This window comes from Schistocerca serialis, chromosome 2, assembly GCF_023864345.2.
Source record: "Schistocerca serialis cubense isolate TAMUIC-IGC-003099 chromosome 2, iqSchSeri2.2, whole genome shotgun sequence".
Classification (NCBI taxonomy): Eukaryota; Metazoa; Arthropoda; class Insecta; order Orthoptera; family Acrididae; genus Schistocerca; species Schistocerca serialis.
Genome location: NC_064639.1, coordinates 674,659,701 through 674,687,080, shown reverse-complemented (window position 1 = coordinate 674,687,080; position 27,380 = coordinate 674,659,701). Strand labels below are relative to the sequence as shown.

At 42.2% G+C, this 27,380-nt stretch overlaps 1 protein-coding gene across 2 annotated transcripts in view; it reads left to right on the top strand.

The window, feature by feature from the left end:
* Positions 1-27,380, top strand: part of LOC126457769 (intraflagellar transport protein 46 homolog) — a 140,815-nt gene that overhangs the window by 52,810 nt on the left and 60,625 nt on the right. For both annotated transcript variants that reach the window (XM_050094339.1, XM_050094340.1), the window contains one exon: positions 6,491-6,565. In XM_050094339.1, coding sequence (XP_049950296.1) covers positions 6,491-6,565 — 75 coding nt within the window. The remainder of the gene's footprint in view (positions 1-6,490; positions 6,566-27,380) is intronic.

Below are 27,380 nucleotides of genomic sequence, written 5' to 3'. Positions count from 1 at the left end.
ATGACAGATTTCTGTCCAACTGCATTCCTAAGAATTAACACAGTCTGCTTCATTCAGTTCCATAATTTGTTGCATAATCTGAATATCATCTATTTTTTATTGTTTTGTCTTAAACTGCATAAGCTGTGTTTTTGAAATATGTAGTTTTATGTCATTTAGATGGAACCACACATCTAGATTTTCTAGCATTTTTATGACATTTTCGGGGATTTCTTCTGCATTTTTATTTTCTATCTGTACTGAGTGATGATTTATATTTACGGGTAAGTCATTTATGTAAAAAAGAAAATTTATAGGGTCTAGCATTGTTCTTTGTGGTACCCTCTGTGAGACAGTTCTATATTTCGAGGAATATTTTCCTTTGTCTGATGTTATGACTACCCTCAAATAGGCATTGCCTGTAATTCTATATTTTAATAATGGGGAGTGATTCACACAGTCAAATGCTTTGAATAAGACACAGAAGATTCCTGCAGCTTTTTGTGATTTATCTAAGGTAGAACTAATTTCATTTATGAACTCATTAATTGCATAAATTGTACTTTTGCCTTTTTGGAAGCCAAATTGATTTTTTGAGATTATATTAAATTTGGCACAAAAATTTTGAATCTGGATTGCAACGATCATTTCAAATGCTTTAGAAAACTCAGGAAGAAGGGAAATTGGACAGTAATTTCCCATATCTTCTTTAGAGCCTTTTTTAAACAATGGTTTCACTTCCACATATTTTAGATTGTCTGGAAAGTAACCTTCTTCAAGTGAATTATTAATTATTTTAGACAGTGGGTGTGCTATTATATTTGAAGCTGCTTCAATGAGTTTGGCAGGTATTTCATCCCGTCCCATAGAATTTTTATTTATTAGGTTGAACATAGTTTTCTCTACATCTTTTACTGTTACTTTGTCAAATTTAATTAGACTCTGATTAGCAACAATATGGGAATTGTGAGTCCGTCTTGATGCAAATCACTTTTTGTTATTTGTTTACTTATTTATTCCCCATTTATGGAGAATAAATAAATAAACAAATAACAAAAAGTTGTGGACTCACAGTTCCCATATTGTTGTTTTTCTATGCAAACATGGACCAAATGGAAGAGTTCCAAGATAAAGTTATTGTAGACTCTGATTTGACCCAAATAAATGTACATTATCTTGGTAGGAGCCTACATCTACATCAACATCAGATTTTGCTAGCATTATAAAAAAAATTGTTAAAATTTTCTGATATTTGAGCAGGATTTACAATTATTTTGTCTTGTATCTTTATTTTAGAAATTTCCTAGTGGCTAAGATTGATTCTGAATTTAGATTTGACAACTGTCCATACTTCCTTGGATTATTTCTGAGCTTGTTGATAAATTTAGTATGTGCCATTTTCTTTGTGGCTTTTACAACCTTTCTAAATTTTTTTAATATGATTTAACATAGTTAATGAACTCAGGACTGTTATTCTATTCCAGCTCAGTATGTAGCTGTCTCTTTCTATTATTAGATATTATTATACCAGTAGTAATCCACTTTAGTTTATTACTTGCCTGTCTGTAACAGACTACAGGCGGAAAAGTTTCATTGAAAACATGTCAAAAGCTGTTTAAAAACTTATCAAAAATTTTTGAACTTGAGCCTTCATGGTGTAATGACCAGTTTTCCTCATTCAGTCTACAACAGAGTAAGTCTATGTTTTCTTCACTGAACTGTCTTTTCATGAAACATCTTATTTATTTTAAGTAATTCAACAAGCAAAGCAGAGTGATCTGAAATACCTAGGTCTAAAGAGAATTTGGCTGTGTCATTAAATGTATAATTTGCTAAAATATTGTTGTTGTGACTCGCCGATCATTCAAAGTGCCACCACGCAATTACGCGCGTCCTCTACATGCGGCGCTGTCTGCCAGCCATGCAGCAGCCGCGCCACCTAAGCGGCCAGTCGGCCAGCGTCCACCAGACTTGGACTCAGTGTTGATTTGAATGTTACCATGTTCACATGTAAACTTGCCCTGTGACTTATATGTGTTGTGTCGTTTTTGAAATATATGTGTTCAGCTTGACGTTATAACAATTGGCGACGAGGTAGTGGATTTTTCCTTTTCGTCGTTGACCCGCAGGTTTCCATGGCTACTTTAGAGCAACTATTGCAAGGTCTCATAGAACAGCAAGTGCTTCTCACATCAGCGATTCGCAATTTCGTTGCGGCATCAAATGTGGGCCGTTTCTTGTCGTTGTCTATACCTCCTTTTCCTCCTTACGATGAGTCGGCGGAAGACTGGTCTGATTACGAAAGACATCTTCAACAGAACTTCTTGGCATTTCATGTCACGGACGAACAAACATGTAAGTCTCTGTTCGTCTCATGGATTCCACCTCAAATGTATCAGTTGTTGTCGCAATTGGCTCCTTTGAAAGATCCTGTGTCTTTGTCCTTTGCTGAAATATGCTCACTTCTGTCCGTATATTTTCATAAACAAATGCATGTGGTAGCATCTCGTGTTGCCTTTTATCGTTGTCAAAAACAACCACATCAATCCTATTGCTCTTGGGCTGCTGAGCTTCACGGCCTCAGTCGAAAGTGTCAATTTGTTACTGACGTTCACAAAGAATCCTATGTGGATTCCATGGTACAGGATGCTATTATCTGGTCGGCGCCCGACAAAGAAGTGAGGCAACGTGCCCTTCAGTTGACAAATCCGACTCTTGATGAAGTCCTATCCATCACGCAGTCTTTTGAAATTTCTCGCGTCGCTGGAGCGCAAATAGAGGTGTGGGGTAATTTCGGGGAAATACAACCTCTGTGCGATGTTGACGACGCGTGCGGTGTGTCCCAGCCGGCCGACATGGCCGCAGTACGCTCCCACACGCAGCCTCGGCCTAACCGTAAACAACCTTCTCAGAAACTGCAGCAAAACCCCCGGCAACTTCCTTCATGTCCGCGGTGTTTTACGAAACATTCACGCGAGGATTGTCTCAAACGTTGGGCCGTGTGTCACAATTGCAAAAAGAAGGGTCATGTGTCTTCTGTTTGCAAATCCGACCGCATACATGATGTTCATGACCATGATGCTGATTCTGCTTTGTGTTGTCTGTCAGTTGCACTTCTTCCCTTTCAGGGAAGTTATTCCTCACAGTCCAAATCCTTGGTCGGGATGTTCGCATGCAGGTGGATACTGGTTCTGCTGCCACTATCATTAATTCTCAGACATATCTTCAGTTGGGTTCTCCAGTCCTGTCATCTGTCACTCGGCAATTACGGACGTACAATAAACAGAAGATTTCTTTCTTGGGACAATTTACTGCTGAAGTATCTTACAAATCTGTCATTCGCACTGTTACCATATTTGTGGTCGACCATAGTAACACGGAAAATCTTTTTGGTTTCGATGCCTTTCGCGTTTTTGGGTTCTCCATATATGACTCTGTCAATATTGTCTCTGATACCATTCCTTATGCTCAATTGGATTCCTTGTCGACGACATTTTTGTCCCTTTTTGGGTGTATCAATTACATGGACGACATTGTTGTCACTGGCTCCACCGCTGAAGAACATCTTCAGAATCTGCGCACACTTTTTCATGTCTTACAGACTGCCGGTCTTAAGTGTAATCATCAGGAATCACAATTTTTTCAGGTATCTATTATGTACTTGGGGTTCCAACTCTCTCAGGATAGTATTCGTCCACTTCAGCAAACTGTCGCTGCGATCAATGCCCTTCCTCACCCTACGTCTGTTAAGGAACTGCAGGCTTTCTTGGGGAAAATAGCATACTATCACAGGTTTTTACTGTCTGCGGTTTCGGTGGCTCAGCCGTTGCATCGCCTGTTGCATAAAAACGTGTCTTTTCATTGGTCTGCGTCATGCGATGCGGCTTTCCAAAAAATTGAAGACTATGCTGAAACAGGCCCCGTGCCTGGCTGCTTATCGACCTGGCCAACATCTCGTTCTTGTCACAGACGCCTCTCAGTATGGGGTTGGTGCCGTCCTTGCACACCGTTTTTCTGACGGTTCTGAACAACCCATTGCTTATGCCTCCAAAACGCTCACGGATGCCCAACGGAAATATTCTCAAATTGAAAAAGAAGCTTTGGCCATTATTTATGCTCTTCATAAGTTTGGTGTTTTTCTTTATGGATCCAAATTTCATCTTGTTACGGACTACAAACCACTTGTTTCCTTGTTTCATCCATCAATGTCGCTTCCCGACAAGGCTGCACACTGCTTCCAGTGTTGGGCTCTTTACTTGTCTCGGTTCAATTATGAGATTCATTTCTGGCCGACAGCTCAACAAGCAAATGCTGATGCACTGTCTGGCCTTCCCATGGGTCCTGATATGGCATTCGATAGGGACGAACTTTTGTGTTTCCATCTGGACGTTGCCGAGCAGCGGGTTGTGATCGGATTCCTCATCACCGGGGACCGGCTGGTGACTGCTATGGGTTCTGACCCTACCCTCTCCCGGGTTTTACACTGTATTCAGAAGGGTTGGCCAGACCATCCATCCGCTAAGACTTCTGATCCGTTGCGGAACTACTACGCTTTGCGCTACCGCCTCACGGCTAGGGATGGTGTTATCCTCCTTTCCACCGACAATGCTTCACCGCGTGTTTGCCTGCTTCGGTCTTACGCCTCCTTCACCAAGGGCACTGGGGTGTCTCTCGCACAAAATTTCTGGTGCGCCGTCATGTGTACTGGCCTGGCATCGACTCTGAAATAGCACACATGGTCACTGCCTGCGGCCCTTGTGTGTCACAGGCCGCCGCTCCGAAGTCATCTTTGTCACCGTGGCCTTCGCCTGAGAAGCCCTGGGAGCGCATTCATACTGACTTCGTGGGACCTTTTTTAGGTACTTATTGGCTACTCGTTATTGACGCCTACTCTAACTTTCCTTTCATTGTACGTTGCACGTCGCCTACCAGCACGGCAACCACAAGTGCTCTCGCCTGCATTTTTTCTTCGGAGGGCCTTCCCTCTACTCTTGTTACTGATAATGGTCTGCAATTTGCCTCTTCCAAATTTGTGGATTTTTGTACTCGTCACGGCGTCATGCATGTCACGGCCCCTCCATTCCATCCACAATCAAACGGTGAGGCTGAACGACTGGTCCGCACATTTAAGGCTCAGATGAGGAAACTCCTGTCTTCTTCTGCTGCTGATGATGTGCTTCTCAAATTTCTGGTTTCTTACCGTTTCACCCCATGGGCGACCACAGCCCAGCTGAGCTCTTACATGGCCGACAGCCCTGCACGCTACTTCATCTTCTGCGGCCTTCCTCCTCCCGGGTGCGGGTGCCTTCACTTGGCCAGTTCACCGCCGGCAACCTTGTATGGGTATGGGGGTATGGCAGGCGGCCAAAATGGAGTCGGGGCCGCATCTTACGACACCGTGGCCAACGCCTGTATGAAATACAGATGGACACGGGTGTTGCAGTGTGTCATTTGGACCAGCTTCAGCCTTGTGTGTCGGCAACGCCTGTTCCGAATGCCGCTACACCACCTTCGGCTCTTCCTGACACTCGGGATCTTGGCAACTCTCATTACTCACAACGCAGCCCTCTCACCGTCATCTTGTGTGGATGGATATGTGTGTGTGCGAGTGTATACCCGTCCTTTTTTCCCCCTAAGGTAAGTCTTTCCGCTCCCGGGATTGGAATGACTCCTTACCCTCTCCCTTAAAACCCACTTCCTTTCGTCTTTCCCTCTCCTTCCCTCTTTCCTGATGAGGCAACAGTTTGTTGCGAAAGCTTGAATTTTGTGTGTATGTTTGTGGTTGTTTGTGTGTCTGTCGACCTGCCAGCACTTTCACTTGGTAAGTCAAATCATCTTTGTTTTTAGATATATAACTGAATTCTTGAATTGACTTGATTTCCCAGGAATGTTGGTGCATGTTTTAACATTAAAAATTGACATTTCTGTTATTCTTCTATGAGATATAAATCCATGACAACTTTGGTTTGGAACCACGCTTTCAGTAAAGAAGATGATGAACAATATCATTGAAGCTACAACTTTAAATGGAAAATTTACAGGAGATGTACTGTTACCACACATCCCTATAATTCCAACAAATATGCCATTCAAATTCAAACAACACCAGTTTATGATTTGAAATGCCTTTGCAAAGAACAGGGACAATCGCTGCAAGTGTGTGGACTAAGTTTGACAAATCTATGCTTCTCACATGAACAGCTGTATGTGGCCTGCTCATGTATCAGAAAACATTCTAATTTATTCATGTACATAGCCAATGGGAAAACAAAAACTGTTGTGTCTCCAGTAGCGCTTCAGTAAACAGAATTTAAACACAGTCTTTTTTCTGTGAGTGGTATTGCAATGCGTGCTAGGTACTTGCTAGTGCTCAATAAAAATACAAGAAAAGCATGCTATGAGTCACATTATTTCATATAACAAAGAGAACATGTGCACATATCCATTGTACAGACATGCCATCTGATGAAATAATTACAATTTTTAATTTATTTCTTATGCTTGTTTTCAGTTCCTATGACCCATCAGAATTTGAGCACCTTCCTGTTGCAGCAGATATTAAAGAATTATTTCAGAATATAACAAGGTAAGTGGAGTCTTAAATTCATTGGTACTTCTTCACAAATTGTGTTACAGTTCTGAATAGTCATATAAATTGGATTTAGACTTTAATTGTGCCCTTTATTAGAAATAGGAGTGCGGGTTAGCTACTACAAACAGCATAGTGAATGCATTATTGTGGCCGAGATAGACACAAAGCCCATGCCTACTACAGTAGTACAAGTTTATATGCCAACTAGCTCTACAGATGATGAAGAAATAGATGAAATGTATGACGAGATAAAAGCAATTATTCATGTAGTGAAGGGAGACGAAAATTTAATAGTCATGGGTGACTGGAATTCGTCAGTAGGAAAAGGGAGAGAAGGAAACATAGTAGGTGAATATGGATTTGGGGGAAGAAATGAAAGAGGAAGCCGCCTTGTAGAATTTTGCACAGAGAATAACTTAATCATAGCTAACACTTGGTTCAAGAATCGTAAAAGAAGGTTGTATACCTGGAAGAATCCTGGAGATACTAGTAGGTATCAGATAGATTATATAAAGGTAAGACAGAGATTTAGGAACCAGGTTTTAAATTGTAAGACATTTCCAGGGGCAGATGTGGATTCTGACCACAATCTATTGGTTATGAACTGCAGATTGAAACTGAAGAAACTGCAAAAAGGTGGGAATCTAAGGAGATGGGACCTGGATAAACTGAAAGAACCAGCGGTTGTAGAGAGTTTCAGGGAGAGCATAAGGGAACAATTGACAGGAATGGGGGAAAGAAATACAGTAGAAGAAGAATGGGTAGCTCTGAGAGATGAAGTAGTGAAGGCAGCAGACGATCAAGTAGGTAAAAAGGCGAGGGCTAATAGAAATCCTTGGGTAACAGAAGAAATATTGAATTTAATTGATGAAAGGAGAAAATATAAAAATGCAGTAAATGAAGCAGGCAAAAAGGAATACAAACGTCTCAAAAATGAGAAACAAGGCCCCCGGAGTAGACAACATTCCATTGGAACTACTGACGGCCTTGGGAGAGCCAGTCCTGACAAAACTCTACCATCTGGTGAGCAAGACATATGAAACAGGTGAAATACCCTCAGACTTCAAGAAGAATATAATAATTCCAATCCCAAAGAAAGCAGGTGTTGACAGATGTGAAAATTACCGAACAATCAGTTTAATAAGCCACAGCTGCAAAATACTAACACGAATTTTTTACAGACGAATGGAAAAACTAGTAGAAGCCGACCTCGGGGAAGATCAGTTTGGATTCCGTAGAAATACTGGAACACGTGAGGCAATACTGACCTTACGACTTATCTTAGAGAAAGATTAAGGAAAGGCAAACCTACGTTTCTAGCATTTGTAGACTTAGAGAAAGCTTTTGACAATGTTGACTGGAATACTCTCTTTCAAATTCTAAAGGTGGCAGGGGTAAAATACAGGGAGCGAAAGGCTATTTACAATTTGTACAGAAACCAGATGGCAGTTATAAGAGTTGAGGGACATGAAAGGGAAGCAGTGGTTGGGAAGGGAGTAAGACAGGGTTGTAGCCTCTCCCCGATGTTATTCAATCTGTATATTGAGCAAGCAGTAAAGGAAACAAAAGAAAAATTCGGAGTAGGTATTAAAATCCATGGAGAAGAAATAAAAACTTTGAGGTTCGCCGATGACATTGTAATTCTGTCAGAGACAGCAAAGGACTTGGAAGAGCAGTTGAATGGAATGGACAGTGTCTTGAAAGGAGGATATAAGATGAACATCAACAAAAGCAAAACGAGGATTATGGATGTAGTCGAATTAAGTCAGGTGATGCTGAGGGAATTAGATTAGGAAATGAGATACTTAAAGTAGTAAAGGAGTTTTGCTATTTGGGGAGCAAAATAACTGATGATGGTCGAAGTAGAGTGGATATAAAATGTAGACTGGCAATGGCAAGGAAAGCGTTTATGAAGAAGAGAAATTTGTTAACATCGAGTATAGATTTAAGTGTCAGGAAGTCATTTCTGAAAGTATTTGTATGGAGTGTAGCCATGTATGGAAGTGAAACATGGACGATAAATAGTTTTGACAAGAAGAGAATAGAAGCTTTCAAAATGTGGTGCTACAGAAGAATGCTGAAGATTAGATGGGTAGATCACATAGCTAATGAGGAAGTATTGAATAGGATTGGGGAGAAGAGAAGTTTGTGGCACAATTTGACCAGAAGAAGGGCTCGGTTGGTAGGACATGTTCTGAGGCATCAAGGGATCACCAATTTAGCATTGGAGGGCAGCGTGGAGGGTAAAAATCGTAGAGGGAGACCAATAGATCAATACACTAAGCAGATTCAGAAGGATGTAGGTTGCAGTAGGTACTGGGAGATGAAGAAGCTTGCACAGGATAGAGTAGCATGGAGAGCTGCATCAAAACAGTCTCAGGACTGAAGACCACAACAACAACAACAACAACAATCTAAAAGCCGTAAATTCAACTAAATACCTAGGTATTATAATTACGAACAACTTAAACTGGAAGGAACACAGAAAATATTGTGGGGAAGGCTAACCAAAGACTGTGTTTTATTGGCATGACACTTAGAAAATGTAACAGACCTACTAAGGAGACTGCCTACACTCCGCTTGTCCATCCGCTTTTAGAATACTGCTGCGCGGTGTGGTATTCTTACCAGATAGGACTGATGGAGTACATCGAAAAAGTTCAAAGAAAGGCAGCACGTTTTGTATTATCGCGAAATATAGGAAAAAATGTCACAGAAATGATACAGGATTTGGGCAGGAAATGATTAAAAGAAAGACATTTTTCATTGCGACAGAATCTTCTCACGAAATTCCAATCACCAAATTTCTCCTCCAAATGCGAAAATATTTTGTTGACACTGACCTACATAGGGAAGAACGATCACCATGATAAAATAAGGGAAATCAGAGCTCGTATGGAAAGATATAGGTGTTCATTCTTTCTGCGCGCTATACGAGATTGGAATAATAGAGAATTGTAAAGGTGGTTCGATGAACCCTCTGCGAGGCACTTGAATGTGATTTGCACAGTATCTATGTAGATGTAGACACACACACACACACACACACACACACACACACACAATCTGACGCACCCTCTGTGGACGACATAGCATAGCTGCATGAGCAGCCTTCGAAAGTCCACGCACGCGTCACTGCACATTACAATTTGAAATCCTATATTTTGTAACAATATTCACCTTTTAATAAAAGCTTCAGTTTATTCATCAGGTGCCATATTTCAATTAGCTATCTTAAGATCAGATGGTAATATATTGTAAAAAATTGTTTGTGTTGTATAAGGACTGCAGTCTGCAGCCTTCTTATTACCTGTAACTCTGTGAAAGTTTTGCTTCCCTGTGTAATGTAGTTAAGATGTACATTACTATCCACTAAATTATGTTCGGGATGTAGTTTCACAAACATGATTGCCTGCATGATGTCCGTAGAGTAGATGGTGAGTATATTTTTTGAAAGTTTCTCTATTACATTCTCTCTTATTTACTTTAGCTACCACTGTTACTGCCTTTCTTACAGACTGCTAGTGCTCCACACTAGATCTCAAAAACACACTGAAGACCTGGATGTGTCAATCCGAAATATACTGGGTATTTCAAAATGAATATAATGGTTTTAAGGCTTTGTAACATTTATTACATTCAGTTCACAATTATAAATAATACCATCAAATGAAAGGGCTGCTCAAACATTTTTTTGTACGAGGGCCATTCAGAAAGTAACATCCGGTTGACTTAAAAAAATACACCAAGTTAAATAAAAATATTTTAATATATACATCTTACAACTACATCTTTGCACTATTTTTCTACATGGTCTCCATAGCGATTGAGGCACTTATCGTATCTCTTCAAAAGCTTTGAAATTCCTTCTACATAAAAATCACCCGCTTGTGCCTGGAGCCAGCCTGTGACCGCATCTTTGAGCTCTTCGTCGTCATCAAACCGCTGTGACCCGAGCCATTTCTTCAAATGCATGAAGAGGTGATAATTACTTGGCGCCAGGTCTGGGCTGTAAGGTGGATGGTTGATAACGTCCCACTTGAAGGACTCAAGAAGGGCCGTTGTTCTGCGAGCAGAGTGAGGACGGGCGTTATCGTGCAAAAAAACGATACCGGAAGTCAGCATACCACGGCGTTTGTTCTGTATAGCCCGTCGTAACTTTTTTATTGTTTCACAGTACACGTCTTGATTAATGGTCTTACCACGTTCCATGAATTCAACCAACAACACCCCTTTGGCATCCCAAAACACCGTTGCCATCAGTTTTCTGGCAGAAAAATCTTGCGAGGCTTTTCTTGGTTTGGTAGACGAATTTGAATGTGCCCACATCTTTGATTGTTCTTTTGTCTCAGGGTTCACGTACTTAATCCAGGTTTCGTCACCGGTCACGATTCTGTTTAACAATGGTTCTCCTTCGTCCTCATAACGTGACAGAAAGTCTAATGCAGAGGCCATTCTTTGAGTTTTGTGGTGGTCGGTAAGAATTTTGGGCACCCATCGTGCACAGAACTTACGGTAACCCAATCTTGCTGTCACTATCTCGTACAAGAGAGTCTTAGAAATCTGTGGAAAACCAGTAGACAACTCCGACATTGAGAAATGTCGATTTTCACGAACTTTTGCATCAACTGTCTGAACGAGTTCGTCAGTCACCAATGATGGTCTACCACTCCTCTCTTCACCATGAACGTTTTCTCGTCCACTTTTAAATAAACGTACCCATTCACGGACAACTCCTTCACTCATAACTCTTGGTCCGTACAAGGCACAAAGCTCACGATGAATAACTGCTGCAGAATATCCTTTGGCTGTAAAAAACCTTATGACAGCACGCACTTCACATTTGGCGGGGTTTTCTATTGCAGCACACATTTCAAACTGCCACAAAAACTAAACTAGCGCAGGTACGACGTTCACTCGACCACGGCTTGATGCCGACTGACCTGTTGAGTGCGTGAACGCACAGATGGCGTCGCTACTCCCCCCACAACCCGCACTGTGACCAATCGGAGGTTACTTTCTGAACCGCCCTCGTATATACCTGTGCACATGTGCATGCTCTATTTCCTGTTTCTCACATTAGAGAGCTCAAGTAGCAAAGATGGACACAAATGAACAGAAAGCTCTTTTGTGTTTTTAAGTTTGCATGTACTGAAGCTGTTTTACAGTGCAACATGCATTCCATATTAAGTTCCATTGTAATCCTTCAAATGATAATAACATCCATGGATGGCATCATCAATTTGAAAATACCAGCTGTCTTTGCACAGGGAAGAGTATGAGGTCTGTTCAAAAAATTCCGCAACTTTGTCCACAAATTTTTTCTATGTTTACCTTTCACTTGTTGTGCATGCTCTCCTATGAAATATTCTCCCCCACAGTTGATACACTGCTCCCCATGCCATTTCCACTTCCGGATGAACTCTTGGTATTCCTCTTGCTGGATCACACAAAGTGCCATCTGCAAATTTTCTTTTATATTATCTGTTGCAAATCGTTATCCTTTCAATGGAGTTTTTAATGTTGGTAATGAAAAAAGTCCACAGGGGCCAGGTCTGGAGAATATGGAGGATGAGGCAGCTTGGTGATTTTGAGTTTTGTGCAATAGTCATGCACCAGCAGGGATGAATGTGCAGGCATGTTATCATGGTGCAAGAGCCGTGAACTGCCTCACCCCATTTCAGTCTATTTCCTTCTCATATTTTCTTGCTTGTGTCGCAACACATCCCGATAGGACCGTCGATTAACGGTTTGTCCCTGTGACTCAAATTCATGATGAACTAATCCTTTAAAGTCAAAGAAAATCATCAGCATGGCTTTCACATTTGACCTGAGCTGATGAGCTTTTTTTGGTCTTGGAGAACCTTTTGCGACCCATTGTGAAGACTGGACCTTGGTCTCAATATCATAACCATAGACTCACATCTCATCACTAGTTATGAGTCCCTTAAAGAACATTTTGTTCTTGTTCGTGTGATCCAAAAGCTCTTCAAGGATTGTGAGGCAAAGGTCTTTCTGGTCTTGACTCATGAGCTGTGGGGTGAACTTTGCGGCAACATGATGCATTCCAAGATGCTGTGTCAGGATTTCATGACATGGTCCAATTGGCAAGCACAATTTTGTAGACATTGCTGATATGAGCATCAGCGGTAGACGTCACATGGTGTCTTAAATGAGGGTCACCTTTAACTTCCATCTGACCATTTTTAAATTGTGTGAACCATTTGTAATATTGAGTATGGCTTAAGCACTCATCTCTGAAAGCTTCCTGCATCATTTGATGTGTCTCTGTAAGGGTTTTCTTGAGTTTCATGCAAAATACAGACACTGAATTTCATGCAAAATACAGACACGTAGCTTCTCTAACTCTGCCATGTTGAAATTCACAAGGTGTGACATTAAGTTCTACGAAATACCCCACCGAACAGTAACAATGAAACTTCCAGCAGCTACACACTAAACACAGGCATATGCAGAGATATCAACACACTATTGACGTGAAATTACGAACATTCCTGAATTTCTTGAACAGACCTCATACAGGATGATCAAGAATGAGTATGTTGAACGAATGAGACGGTCTTTCATACGTAGCCCCAAGAAATCATTTCACAAGGCTAGTCAAGAATTAGCGATTCTAGTGACATCTGTGTAAAGACTTTGGAGGAGATGCTGACAATGACATCCTTATTGTTTGCAGCTGTTACTTGTTCTAAAGCCTACAGACTACCATTTATGTTCCAAATTTGCAAATGAAATGTTGCTGCATGAAGATGAAGATTTTCTGAATCTCATGTCATGTTCAGTGAAATGTCTGGTATTTGCCTTAGGAAATCATGGTCCAGGAAGGCTGAGGCCCAGTTTCATAAATACGTGTTTGTACTGACTTTTTTAAAAAAATTTGGTCTACAAGCTCTTTTCATGACAGGTGTTTATCCACAATTATACCAAAGATTTGAGTTTATCTGTGTAGCTAAGTGCCAGTGGAGATATAAATGGAGTAACATATTTAGATCATAGCTAAGCAGGAACTGCAATGTCACAGTCCTCTCTTTGTTTACAAGTAGCTTATTTGCAATATAGTTATGTTGACAATATTGTAATTGACTTCACTACTGCTGGCAGCTGGTTACATGTCACTGCCTCAACTGACAAAGGATGCGTCATCTGCATAGCTGAAGACCTTCCAATTTAGTAATTAAATTATATCATTAACTTACACAAGGAACAAAAAGGCCCTAATCAACTTCCTTGTGGCATGCCACACTTCAATATCCTGTATCTGGATTTAGTTGCTAACAACTGTTCATTTCTTTTATAAATTAATGCAACACGTTGTTTCTATCTTTGAAATAGAAGGTAAATAGTTTTAACAGTACTCTCTTATCCCACGTTCTTCTAGTTTATGCAGTAATTCACAGTATCTAAAGCTTTACTTGTATACAGGAAAGTTCCAGTTTCCTTGTATATTTTAATCTTTTTTGTTATTATTTCATGCTTAAAATTTGCTACTGCTGTTATGGTATATCTTCGTTTTCTGAAACCATATTGTAGATAGCTTAATAGGTTATGTTTGATGAAATATGGCTCAACTTGATGTAATATTACTTTCTGTAGCAACTTGCCAAGTTTGGAAGTTAATGGCATTGGTCTGTAATTTCTTACATCAGTTTTTATTCCCTTCCTATACACTGGTAGAATTTCAGTAATTTTTTAAGAGGTCAGAGATTCTCCATGGTAAAGGGAGGTGCTTATTAGGTGTGTCAGAGGCTTAAGCAACTCTCTTCTGCATTTCTTTGGTGGTTTATGTGAGATTTCATTGTAGCTGAAAAACATTTTAGCTTGAAGTTTTGAGATGACTGTTAGTAATGCCATGTATGAAAAAAGCTTGGCTAGTGTTTCTAATATTGCACCTGGCCACCTAGTCATGTAATTTATTTCTGCCAATTGTACTGAAATTTTGTATGAATTTCTCACACACATCTTTTGGATCCTTTATTGTTACATCATCATCATCATCATCATCTTTTAACTTCATACTATTTTCTACACAATGTTTCTGTTTCCTATGCTCAAAATTGTGCCTGTCTGCAACTTGACATGTCTTCTTTATGGTAAATAGCAATCAGTCTTTTCCGTTATTGTTGATATGCCTACCTGGAGTTTCCATTATTTAATTATTTCTCAGGCTGCTTTATTAACACAACTGGAGTTACTTACATGACATGCATATTTCTGAACTTGAAGGTCAATCAAGGAATCTCTATATTTTTTTGGATAGTTCATATTGTATTCAAAATATTGAAATTTAATGTCACTAAAGTACACTCCTGGAAATTGAAATAAGAACACCGTGAATTCATTGTCCAAGGAAGGGGAAACTTTATTGACACATTCCTGGGGTCAGATACATCACATGATCACACTGACAGAACCACAGGCACATAGACACAGGCAACAGAGCATGCACAATGTCGGCACTAGTACAGTGTATATCTACCTTTCGCAGCAATGCAGGCTGCTATTCTCCCATGGAGACGATCGTAGAGATGCTGGATATAGTCCCGTGGAACGGCTTGCCATGCCATTTCCACCTGGCGCCTCAGTTGGACCAGCGTTCGTGCTGGACATGCAGACCGCGTGAGACGACGCTTCATCCAGTCCCAAACATGCTCAATGGGGGACAGATCCAGAGATCTTGCTGGCCAGGGTAGTTGACTTACACCTTCTAGAGCACATTGGGTGGCACGGGATACATGCGGACGTGCATTGTCCTGTTGGAACAGCAAGTTCCCTTGCCAGTCTAGGAATGGTAGAACGATGGGTTCGATGACGGTTTGGATGTACCGTGCACTATTCAGTGTCCCCTCGACGATCACCAGTGGTGTACGGCCAGTGTAGGAGATCGCTCCCCACACCATGATGCCGGGTGTTGGCCCTGTGTGCCTCGGTCGTATGCAGTCCTGATTGTGGCGCTCACCTGCACGGCGCCAAACACGCATACGACCATCATTGGCACCAAGGCAGAAGCGACTCTCATCGCTGAAGATGACACGTCTCCATTCGTCCCTCCATTCACGCCTGTCGCGACACCACTGGAGGCGGGCTGCACGATGTTGGGGCGTGAGCGGAAGACGGCCTAACGGTGTGCGGGACCGTAACCCAGCTTCATGGAGACGGTTGCGAATGGTCCTCGCCGATACCCCAGGAGCAACAGTGTCCCTAATTTGCTGGGAAGTGGCGGTGCGGTCCCCTACGGCACTGCGTAGGATCCTACGGTCTTGGCGTGCATCCGTGCGTCGCTGCGGTCCGGTCCCAGGTCGACGGGCACGTGCACCTTCCGCCGACCACTGGCGACAACATTGATGTACTGTGGAGACCTCACGCCCCACGTGTTGAGCAATTCGGCGGTACGTCCACCCGGCCTCCCACATGCCCACTATACGCCCTCGCTCAAAGTCCGTCAACTGCACATACGGTTCACGTCCACGCTGTCGCGGCATGCTACCAGTGTTAAAGACTGCGATGGAGCTCCGTATGCCACAGCAAACTGGCTGACACTGACGGCGGCGGTGCACAAATGCTGCGCAGCTAGCGCCATTCGACGGCCAACACCGCGGTTCCTGGTGTGTCCGCTGTGCCGTGCGTGTGATCATTGCTTGTACAGCCCTCTCGCAGTGTCCGGAGCAAGTATGGTGGGTCTGACACACCGGTGTCAATGTGTTCTTTTTTCCATTTCCAGGAGTGTATAATCTTTCATGTTCTCTTTCAGTTCAGTGATTTCTGGAGAAAAATTCTCAGCTTTATTATTTACAGCTTTGTCTTGTTCTTTTATTACAGGGCACATTTCATTTGAACTTTTATTGAATAGCTTATAAAAATTCTTCCATTTGTCATTCACACCAGTTGCATTGTATAATGGTTTCAATTTACTATTCCCTAATGCCATCTTAAGTTTATCTTATAGTGACATTTCCATTTATATTTAAATGTATCACTATTTGTAATGTCTACATTCTCTCCATCAGTTTTCATAGTAAGAGCTCTGCACTCAGACAGTAAGGTAGTTTGGGTGTCTTTTCACTCAACAAGTTGATGTGATTTTGTAGTTATTAAGCTTATATCCACATGTTTCATCTTCCTTGTAAGTCAGTTCACGCACTACAAGGGAATGTGGTTTAGTTTCTTCTAGTTGTTCAAAAGCTCAAGTGCTTTGCCTTACTTGTTATATACTAAACATTCTAGTAAGTTATTTTAACCTTATTTCCTAGAGTCAGTTTGTCAGTTAGAGGTGGGACTCCGTCACCTCCAAAGGTCCGAGGCATTTTGCTCTGATTGTTGCCAGCATTATATTTAAAGTACCACGGAAGCAGGTTGCTAGCCTTACTTTCCCCGAGTCCCATTGGGTTTTACCCCTAACGGTTGAGGGACTAACCGGTGGATTTGGTAGTCTTTGCCGTATGAGCACAAAGGTAACCACGACTCAGAATATGTCTGAGATGCCCAGCCTTCTTCCAAAGTAACTGGTATCCCAACTGTCGGGACCACTTACTTGGCCACTCATACGTTGCCCGTGGTTCATGAACAAGGACATGCCTACAGGAACCCACACCATGAACCTTATCAACAAGTTTGAGGTTACGGATATGAAAGTAGCTAGGATGATTGCAGGTACTAGTAGATGGGAGCAATGGCAGGAGGGTGTCCACAATGAGGAAATCAAAGAAAAACTGGGAATGAACTCTATAGATGTAGCAGTCAGGGCGAACAGGCTTAGATGGTGGGGTCATGTTACACGCATGGGAGAAGCAAGGTTACCCAAGTGACTCATGGGTTCAGCAGTAGAGGGTAGGAGGAGTCGGGGCAGACCAAGGAGAAGGTACCTGGATTCGGTTAAGAATGATTTTGAAGTAATAGGTTTAACATCAGAAGAGGCACCAATGTTAGCAATGAATAGGGGATCATGGAGGAATTATATAAGAGGGCTATGCTCCAGACTGAATGCTGAAAGGCATAATCAGTCTTAAATGATGATGATGATGATGATGATGATTTCCTAGAGTAGCACAATCACCTGTGTGAGTTATTTTGCTACAGTTTTCTCTAAAAAGGTATCACTCTTGCCTTTGTGATTGAGAATTTTGTTTGAGCCATCTTTTTCTGTGACAATTTTGTTTATATTGTCACACAATAATTTGTAATTTAAGTGCATTCCTGTTTGGTATGTAAGTGTCTGACCAGTTTACCTATGTCCACCATTCCAGAGAAAGCATACACCTGTTTCATTTTAATGTTCATTTTTTGTGCCTTCTTGCTGGCATATGAATTGTACATGGTTAGTCTAAATAATGGACTCATTTTCAAAAATTTGTATGTATTCTAGTACAAATCCAAAATGAAAAAGCTTTATACCAATGAAAAGAGGAAGTTTCAAAGTTTTTGGTGGGTGGTGGTGGGTGGGCGGTGATGGTTTCAGAAGCGGCCAGTAGAGTTTGTGTGGCAATAGGGCAGTCATTCTGTTTCACTGTCAGTTGTGAGTGAGATGGCGACTGTGGAGCACAAGGTTTTCTGCGTGCTTGAGTTCGTGAAAAGTGAGTTGCAAATTGCAGTGCAGCAGGCATTTTGTACCAAATTTCGTATGGAACCACCAACTCGCAGAAGCATTAGTTGTTGGTTTAAGCAATTTAAACAGACTGGGAGTGTGTGCAAAGGAAAAAGCACAGGCCGACCGCGTGTGTCAGAGGATGATATCTAACAGATTCAAGAAATTTTTGTGTGCAGTCCCAGTAAGTCTACCGATAGAGCCAGTCAAGAACTTGAAATACCCCAACCAACTGAATGGAAAGTTCTGAGACAAGCCCTACTGATTACAGCTTGTTTAGGCTCTTGACCCCAATGACAAAGAGCAGCGTCTCACATTTTATGGTTATGTGCTATCAAAGATGGAGGATGACGCATTTCTACAGCGTGTAATTTTTAGTGATGAAGCAATGTTCCACCTTAGTGAAAAAGTCAACAGACACAATGTTAGCATATGAGGTTTGGAAAATCCACATTCACCATTGCAACATAAAAGAGAATCACTGAAGATCAACGTGCTGTGTGCCGTATCTCGTACAAAGGTTTATGGACCATTTTTCTTTGCAGAAATCACTGTAATGGGAATCAAATACCTGGACATGTTGGAACAATAGCTGTTCCCTCAAGTTATAGGAGATTCCCAGGACTTTATTTTCCAACAGCATGGAGCTCCACCCCATTGGTACCAAGATGTATGAGGCTTTTTGAATTACTCCCTCCCTCAGCGCTGGATCGGTCCCAGGGGACTTGAGGACCGGGCTCTGCACTTCTGGCCACCAAGATTTCCTGATCTTACACCCTGCGACTACTCCTTATGGGGTTATGTTAAGGAAGCTGTTTATGTCCTGCCTCTACCAACCTCTCTGAATAATCTGTGGAACTGAATCACTGCTGCCATGCAGTCAGTAACAGCAGATGCACTTTTGCGTGCGTGTGATGAGTTTGGCTACTGCGTCAATGTTTGTCGTGCAGCCAGTGGTGGCCACATAGAACATTTATAACATTTATCACATTTCTAATTATTAAATAATGATTAAAAACTAACTGATTGCAAATTTTTACAAATTATTAAATTGATATCAAACATTATGAAAAAAACTTTGAAACTTCCTCTTTTCATTGGTATAAAACTTGTTCATTTTGGATTTGTACTTGAACAAATATGAACTTTTGAAAATGGGTCCATCATTCAGAACAACTCTGTATATTGGGTCAACTTGTGAGGTAGCATTGTAACTATTATGTTCCAAGGTTTATTAACTTCTCAGAATTTTTTCAGACTTGTTAGGCAGTTTTGTGCCTTGTTACTTGCAGCATCATTGTTACTAGCTAAGCACATTATATATACATTTTCCCCTTTCATTTTTTCCTGCAGGTCGACATTGGTAGCATGTTTCATACTTGGACTTGGTTGTATTTATCACATTGCTTGTAAGTCCTTGTTGTTATCCTGTAAAGTTCTTGGCAAGTTTCTGCCATGGCATCCATGAAGAAAAGAACATTGTAACTTATATGCAATGGATTTGTGGTACTGTTGCCTCAGGTGGAGGCATTTCCAGTATATTGTAGGTAAGCTGTCATTCTAAAGGTCTCACTGTCTTCCTTGTTCTGCCCTTTGTATGTACATAGTGTTCTCAGTACTTGCTGAGATGAGCATCTATTGTCTAGGAATGCAGTTTGTAGGTGTTCTAGTTCTACTTGCAGGTTATCAGCATCTGGAATGGTATGCGCTCAGCAGACTAAGGTCTTCAGCATGCTAATAGTTTGTGCTGGATGGTGGTAGCAAGTAACCTTTAAATACAGGGCTGTGTGAGTGGGCTTTCAAAATACTGAATTTTGAAGTGTGCCATTGCATTTACATCATGCCAAGATGTATAAAACAGCAAACAACCTTCTTTCTCCATCCCGTAGTAAATTTTATGGTTTGATGTATGGAGTTCAGATGTTGAAGGAACTCATGGAGATTGTTGTAATCATAAGGCCAAACTATAAATGTGTCATCGGCATAGTATTAAGAAGACGTAGTTGAAAGTTACCTTTCATCCCCCATCAAAAATCTCAGAATTTTTTGAATCTATCAAAGACGACATGGAGTTGCGCAAGGCAGGTGTTTTTGTCTCCTCCAAGCCAGGAAGTCTGCTATCGCTAAATACTGTATTTCTACTGGTTGTTCAGTCAGTACATTGAAACAAAAATTGTGGCCCATATGGCAAACTTTTGGAGCTCCACCAGAGGTAATACAACTGCCTGAGTACTTTATTAACCAAGACAGCAGTCTCCAGTTAAATTCTGCATGGAATCCTCTCATAGAGAAACTTCAAGCTCTGCTATTTTGCTATTTTAACATTTGAAGAAAATTGGTGTGATATCAGTGAGGGAAGCTTTTGCGGCAAGCTTACGGCGCAAAATACTGATTTGCAGTAGAAGTGCATGCACTCGAGTAGTGCATAGAGGACTCAGTGTATTTTCACCAATATTCACCAGAAGTCAGAAGACCCTGCGCCAAAATATTGTGGCAGCAAGTAACAGAAGCCCAGGCTTAAATTTGATGGAACACACCACAAAGACTTTAAATTTAACATTTTAAACTGTTGTGGCCTAATTTGTTGATCATTTTACTCATTTGCACCTTTCAGGGCATAGTAATCTACCACCAATAAATATTGTGTGGATAACTGTCACTCATTTGGGATACAATAAGTTTTACTTACCTACAGAAGAATTTAGTTTTTGCAGCGTGATATGTCTTCAAACTCACTGTTTCAGTTATACAAGAACTTCCAATGTTAGGATCTTGTATCCTTAACCCATTGGATAATTTTCTGGGTACATGTGAGGTCTAAGCGTGTCATATCTGATGTATACGTAGGCTGTTTCAACAAGCTGTGCTTCACATTTCCATTTTTTTTCTCATTGTCAGAGTGTCTTTGTGGACAAATACTTTGCCTTGATAAAATATGATCTTTAGTGTGTAAGCAGACATCTTTCTAAATTTCCACAATGAATTTTTCGCTTTGCAGTGGAGTGTGCACTGATATGAAATGTCCTGTCATATTAAAACTGTGTAAATAATTCATCTTCACAATTTCCTTTCTTCCAGGATTGCTAGTCCTGCATATTATACAGGAGAACTTCTATGATGCATGTTATGCAGGAGAACTTCTGTGAAGTTTGAAATGTATGGATGAGGTACAGAAGAAGTAAAGCTGTGGGGATGGGCTGTGAGCTGTGCATGGACATCCCAGTTGGTTAGAATTCCTGCCTGTGAAAGACAAAGTTCCCAAGTTTGTGTCTCAGTCTGGCACACAGTTTTAATTTGCCAGTACGTTTCATATCAGCACACACTCTATTGCAGAGTGAAAAACTCATTCCGGAAACACCCCCATCCTCCTACCCCTGCCAGGTGGTTGCAAGCAGTGTCTCCATAATGCCCTTTTTTCCCCAGGAGTGCTAGTCCTGCAAGCTACACAGGACAACTTCTGTGATGTTTGGAAAGTAGGAAGTGAGGTACTGGTGAAAGTAAAGCTGTGGGGCAGGTTGTGATTCATGCTTGGGTAGCTCAGCTGGTTATAGCAGTTGCCCATCAAACACAAAGGTTCCAATTTCAAATTTCAGTCTGGCACAAAGTTTCAATCTGCCAGGAGCTTCATCTTCCTAAATATTTTTCCATCCAGTTAATCCAGGGTATATGTAACATTTGACAGTTATTACCCTTCGCAAGGTAATTAATTGTATCCCAAAAAAACGCTGCCTGTAACGTTTTTGGTTCAAGGCTACCATCTTTCTTCAACTGCTTTTATTACAATTTTGTTTCTGTCATTAATTGGTCGACTTACATGTAATCCACAATAAAAAGCAATGTGTTATCATTCAACAAATGTGGTAACTATATTACACATTCTTGTAGTTAATTCTTCATGTAGGTATGCCATAATCATTCTTTTGTTCATCCTGTGGTACAAATTATTTATGCACATTTAATTGTCAACTGTCCATACATCTGTGGCTGTGTGATGCCCTTTGTGTGGATCATTTTTGAGAAAAGTTCAGCCATACTTGAGGTCATTTTGTAATCACTGAAAATGAAAGTGTTCACCAACACTGGATGAATTTACATTGATGATAAATAGTACGAAATATGGACTTTATGATGAAATAGTATTCTAGATTATCCATTTGAATGTAGTTAGTGTAAAAATTTTTATGAACAAAATTTTTCCACAGTTCAAGTTAATACTTGTACACTGTTACGCAATATGAACTAATGTAAAATTGATATCCCTGACAAAAAATTTTCTTTTTGCCCTTGTATGTGTAAGTTTCCAACTACTCAAGATTTTTAACTTTATCAGTGTGTTCTACTATAAAACTTGTGCAGTCTCAATTAGCTGCTGTAAATATATAAGGAGCAGTCAAATGACAATGAGACAAAGAGGTAAAAAGTAAGTACAATGTTTATTATTTCAAAAGTAATCACCATAACTGTTAATATATTTGTGACGATGTACTAAAGCCCATGTGCAACCCCCCCCCCCCCCTCCCTCTACGTCCCCCACGTCTTCTGCTTCAGCAGATAAGTGGATCAGCCACAAGCAAAGGAGACCTAAGTAGTGGAATCTCTCTCCACCATGCACTGCCTTGCTGCAGCTCTGGGGTTTTGCTGGAAACAAGCATACAATGGAAAGAGCTCCATGACCGGCAGTTCCCACACCAATGCCGAATGACTGACTGACATGTTCGCCAAAGTGAGACAGTGTTTCACAGTGAATATCAATTGTGCTAAGTGAACTTGATGAAAGGACTTGCCACAAGGTGCAGTAAAGGTATTGTGGATATGTAAAGGTGCAGAAAAGATGACACCATGGAGTCTCAGCCAAACATTTTGGCACAGTACAATGATTGCTGGCATCTGCAAACCTTACTGAGCTGCTGAGTGCTAGTGACAGTGCATTACATTTTTGTTCATACGATAGTGATGTTATCATGCTGCTTCCCCCCCCCCCCCCCCCCCCCCCCCCCCCCCCCCTCTGCAGTTTCACAGAATCAGAAGGCAACTTCCATATCACGGAATTAACAATTGTGTTGTAGCGGATAGTGAGCCATGGGTCACATGACTGTGTAAACTACAATACACATTTATATTAATCAATTCCATGCAAGGCGTGTTTGTGAATCCTTTACTTTTATTCATTGTATTTGCTTTGGTGTAGGATTGCTGTATACAATTTTTGATATTTACAGTTTTTTCTGCTCACTGCAACCTTCAGTTCAGTAAGGCTACCGTGTTCTGTCGGAATTATTTTCCCTGTATCCATTTTTATTGCTATACAATTTTACTGTGTTATTGTTCTCCTGTTAATTTTCATGTAATTGTGCTCTGTCCCAGTAAAGGAACTGAAAAATCAAGAAAAGTACTTTCTGTGTCCTGTTCACTGCATCATGCAGCTGTGTCACACAGCCATCCCCACCCCTCAACCTGCCCACCATTCCCATTGGATTCTGCCCCCACCGATAGCTGCAAACCCCCCTTGCCCCCTACAACCTGCAGGCATAGATGGATAGGTTCCAAATGTTCCTAAGCTGCTTCATACAGCTCACAGACGTAGCCACCACAGAAGCTCACACACTTTCTCCCACCCTGTCCAGCTGCCCAAACAGCTGTGTACTTGTCACTGTTCAACACACATGAGCCATGTCTGTGGTTTGCTTCTGCAGAGGCAATATTCAAAGGCTCTTCCATTGCAAATGACCCATTGACGTTTGCCTTACTGTCACACTACTGTAAGAGTCAATTGTTGAGGAGGCATGCAACATCATTGCAAACCTGCCGCAGTTCAGCAGATTCAATGCCCTAAGAGCCCAGCAGCCATGGCAACTTGCTGAATTGGAATTTCAGCACACATGCATGCTAATCTCATTGGAACAGTGTGTGACATGTGACACTTGCATCTCTTTTCCAGCACATCTGTGGCTGAATCAGCACTACTACCTGACAGGCTGGTAATAGCAACTTGGCGCATGTCTTTGTCTTCATGGCCACAATACATATGGCATTAGCCACACTGGTGTTTCCAAGTGTCAATGCAGCAATCACCACCACTGAAAGGATTTTCAAAACCCTCGACCCACACATTATCACTGCCACCATGCAGGGTCGTGGCACCCATGCCCATGGTTACACACTTGTGCAACCTGCATTGTCCCACATTCAGCCAGCCCTCAGGCCCTCTGCAGACATGGCATAGCTAATTGCCAAGATGATTAGTAAGACGAGCAAGCTCACTACTGCTTTGGAGTGCATTCATCCTCCTCACACACCACCCATTGCACCCATTGCCCACCTCTGCCTAGTGTTGCATATGACAGCCAGCTCGCACACCCACACAAGTGCAACCCCCCACCCTCCCCCTCCCGACCAGCTCATTATGGCCGTGATGTGCTTGGGGCCAGGAAATATTGCTGGTGATAGAGATGCTACAAAGTGCCATGCAACACGTGCATAGGCCCCAAACACCAACAGCAATCAGCAGTAAGTGCACCCGGCTGCTCCTTGATTTCACAGTGCCTATGTTTCTGTTATCATGGTAACCTCCACTCCTGAACATCCTGCTTCCTTGACACTGGTTTGGACCTTTCTTTCCACCCCAACAGTTACTATACTCTGCTGACTTATGTCCACCTCCCCATTTACTCTTCACTGCAACTAACAGCTCAGTCATCACAACCTAATGCTCCCATACTTGATCCATGAACCTAGGCCTTGGTAGAGATTTCCCATGTACCTATACCCTGGCCACATTACAGACCCCACTCTTGGCATCAATTTTATTTCTCATTATGGCTTCCTCCTAGACCTGGGAAACTGCCTTACTCTCAATGCCACCTCCCATCATTCTGCCATCATTCTGCCCCATGTCAGTCCTATCTCACCTCCTTCAGCTCCACCAAACAGCTGGCCTTTTTGCCAACCTCCTCTCGCCACATTCCCTGTCCTCACTCACCTCTCCAGCACTCCCCATGAGGTTCACCGTGACACCTGGCAATACATTGCCTTGATGCCGTGACCACTGGTTTTCTGCATCCCTGCTGCCTTCTGCTCGACAAACAAGGAGACGGGCAGGCTGAGATCGAGGCAACAAGTGCCACAGTTTTGCTCCGACTCTCCAAGAGCCTGTGAAGGAAGACAGTATGTGGTGTTCATGCAGGGACTTTTGGGTGTCTAACTCCAGAATGATACCCAATCGTTATCCGTTTCCACTTTTGCATAGTTATAGTGATGATTTATGTGGTGCTACCATTTTCAGCAAAGTGGACTGTGTAAAAGCATTTACACAGATACTGGTCACTCCCCAGGACACAGAGAAGACAGCTGTCATTACACCTTCTGGCTTCTTCAAGAGTGCCTTCATGGCATTTGGCCTCTGAAATGTTGTCCAGACTTGGCAACATTTACTTGAGAATGTCCTGTGTGGCATTTTGGGGTGTTTCAGCTACTTGGATGATATCCTGATTTATTCATATGATCTTGCAAAGCATTGCCACCGTCTCTTGGAGGTATTCCTTCATCTCCAGGATGCTGCTGTCATTATTGACTTCTTCTACATCTACATCCATATGCCGCAAGCCACCTGACGGTGTGGCACAGGGTGTCACCCGTGGGCTCTTGACCCCTGGATGAGAAGGTACGGGTTGTGTCCCACATTGCACTACATACAAGAAACTCCACAGGGTCCTCAGGATGGCGAATTTTTTCAGGCACAACCTAAAGGACACTGTGAGTGTGCAAGCGCACTCCATGGTGACCACACAAAAGGCAACAGGCCTTCTTCCCTGGATGGCACAAATTTCAAGCAGTTTTGAACAAACAAAGCATGACCTCTTGAAAGCTGCTTTTCTAGCACAACTCTAACTGACTGCTCTGCTTACAGTTGTTGCCTATGCAAGGCAGTCTGCCATGGGCACAGTCATCCAACAATGCACTGAAGGGACTGCTTGTCAGCTCCTGGCATTTTTCTCAGCAGAATTGAATGGAGATGCAGCAGCATTGGGCCACATATGATCACTAGCACATCACTGCATATGAGGCAGTTAGGTATTTCCACCCCTCAGTAAAGGGGCACCATTTTACCAACCACCAGCCCTTAACAACAGGTTTCTGTTGCAAACAGAGCACAGAGATCTCACTCCACCAATTCTGACAGCATAGTATATCACAAAGTTCACCACTGACGTCTGTCAAGTGGCTGGAATAGACAACATAGTCACTGACTGCCTTAACCGCTCATGCACCCTTACTGGCCTCGTTGACTATACAGTCCTCGCTACCACCCAGGTTACCAACCCCAAGCTTGTATGGCTGCAAAACAATATAAATACAGGTCTCAAACTGCAACTGCTCACAATACCATGCACCTCTGCCATGCACTTCACATTGGTTTGCAGAGTATTGATATATATGTAGATGTAGATACCAGATGCCTTCGAATCCATCTTGTGTGACGTCGGTGCCAGGAGTGACCATCCATGCCCCTCCTTTGAGCACGTCTGCCCCTGCCTTCCCCGAGACTTTGTCAAAGTGACCTTGAAGCACTTGCATGGTGTAGCTCACTCTGCCATCTGTGTGTCTGCCATGCTCAATATCCAGCGCATCTGCACCTACTGGACCCACGCCTGTGTCCCGTGCCAGAACTCTAAAGTAGACAGGTACATGGTCCCATCACCTCTCTGCCACAGGTAAAGCATTGCTTCTCCCACATCCATATGGATGTTGCAGGGCCTCTTCCATCATCCAACAGCCACCAGAATCTCCTTATTATCGTTGATAGTTTCACCCGGAGGCTTGAAGCAGTACCTCTATTCGACATAACTGTGGACACAGTGGCAGAGGCCTTTGTAGACAAGTGGATCTCGCATTTTAGGTGTTCCCGCCACATCACCACTTATCATGGGCAGCATTTCACATCTTGTTTATTTAAGAGACACATAGCAACTTGCAGCACACTAGCGCGCTTCGTAATGAGCTGTCGCACTTCCTCTAATGGTATGGTGGAGCAATTACACAGGTCTCTCAAAGCTGCCCTCACATGCCACTCTGAAATCTGGTTTACTATGCTGCCTCTATTCCTCTTAAGTTTGCCGGTGGCCCACAAGGCGGATTTAGGCACGTCCACCACTGGATTTGTGTATGGACAGCTGCTCACCCTCCCATGTGACCTCATTGAGCTACACC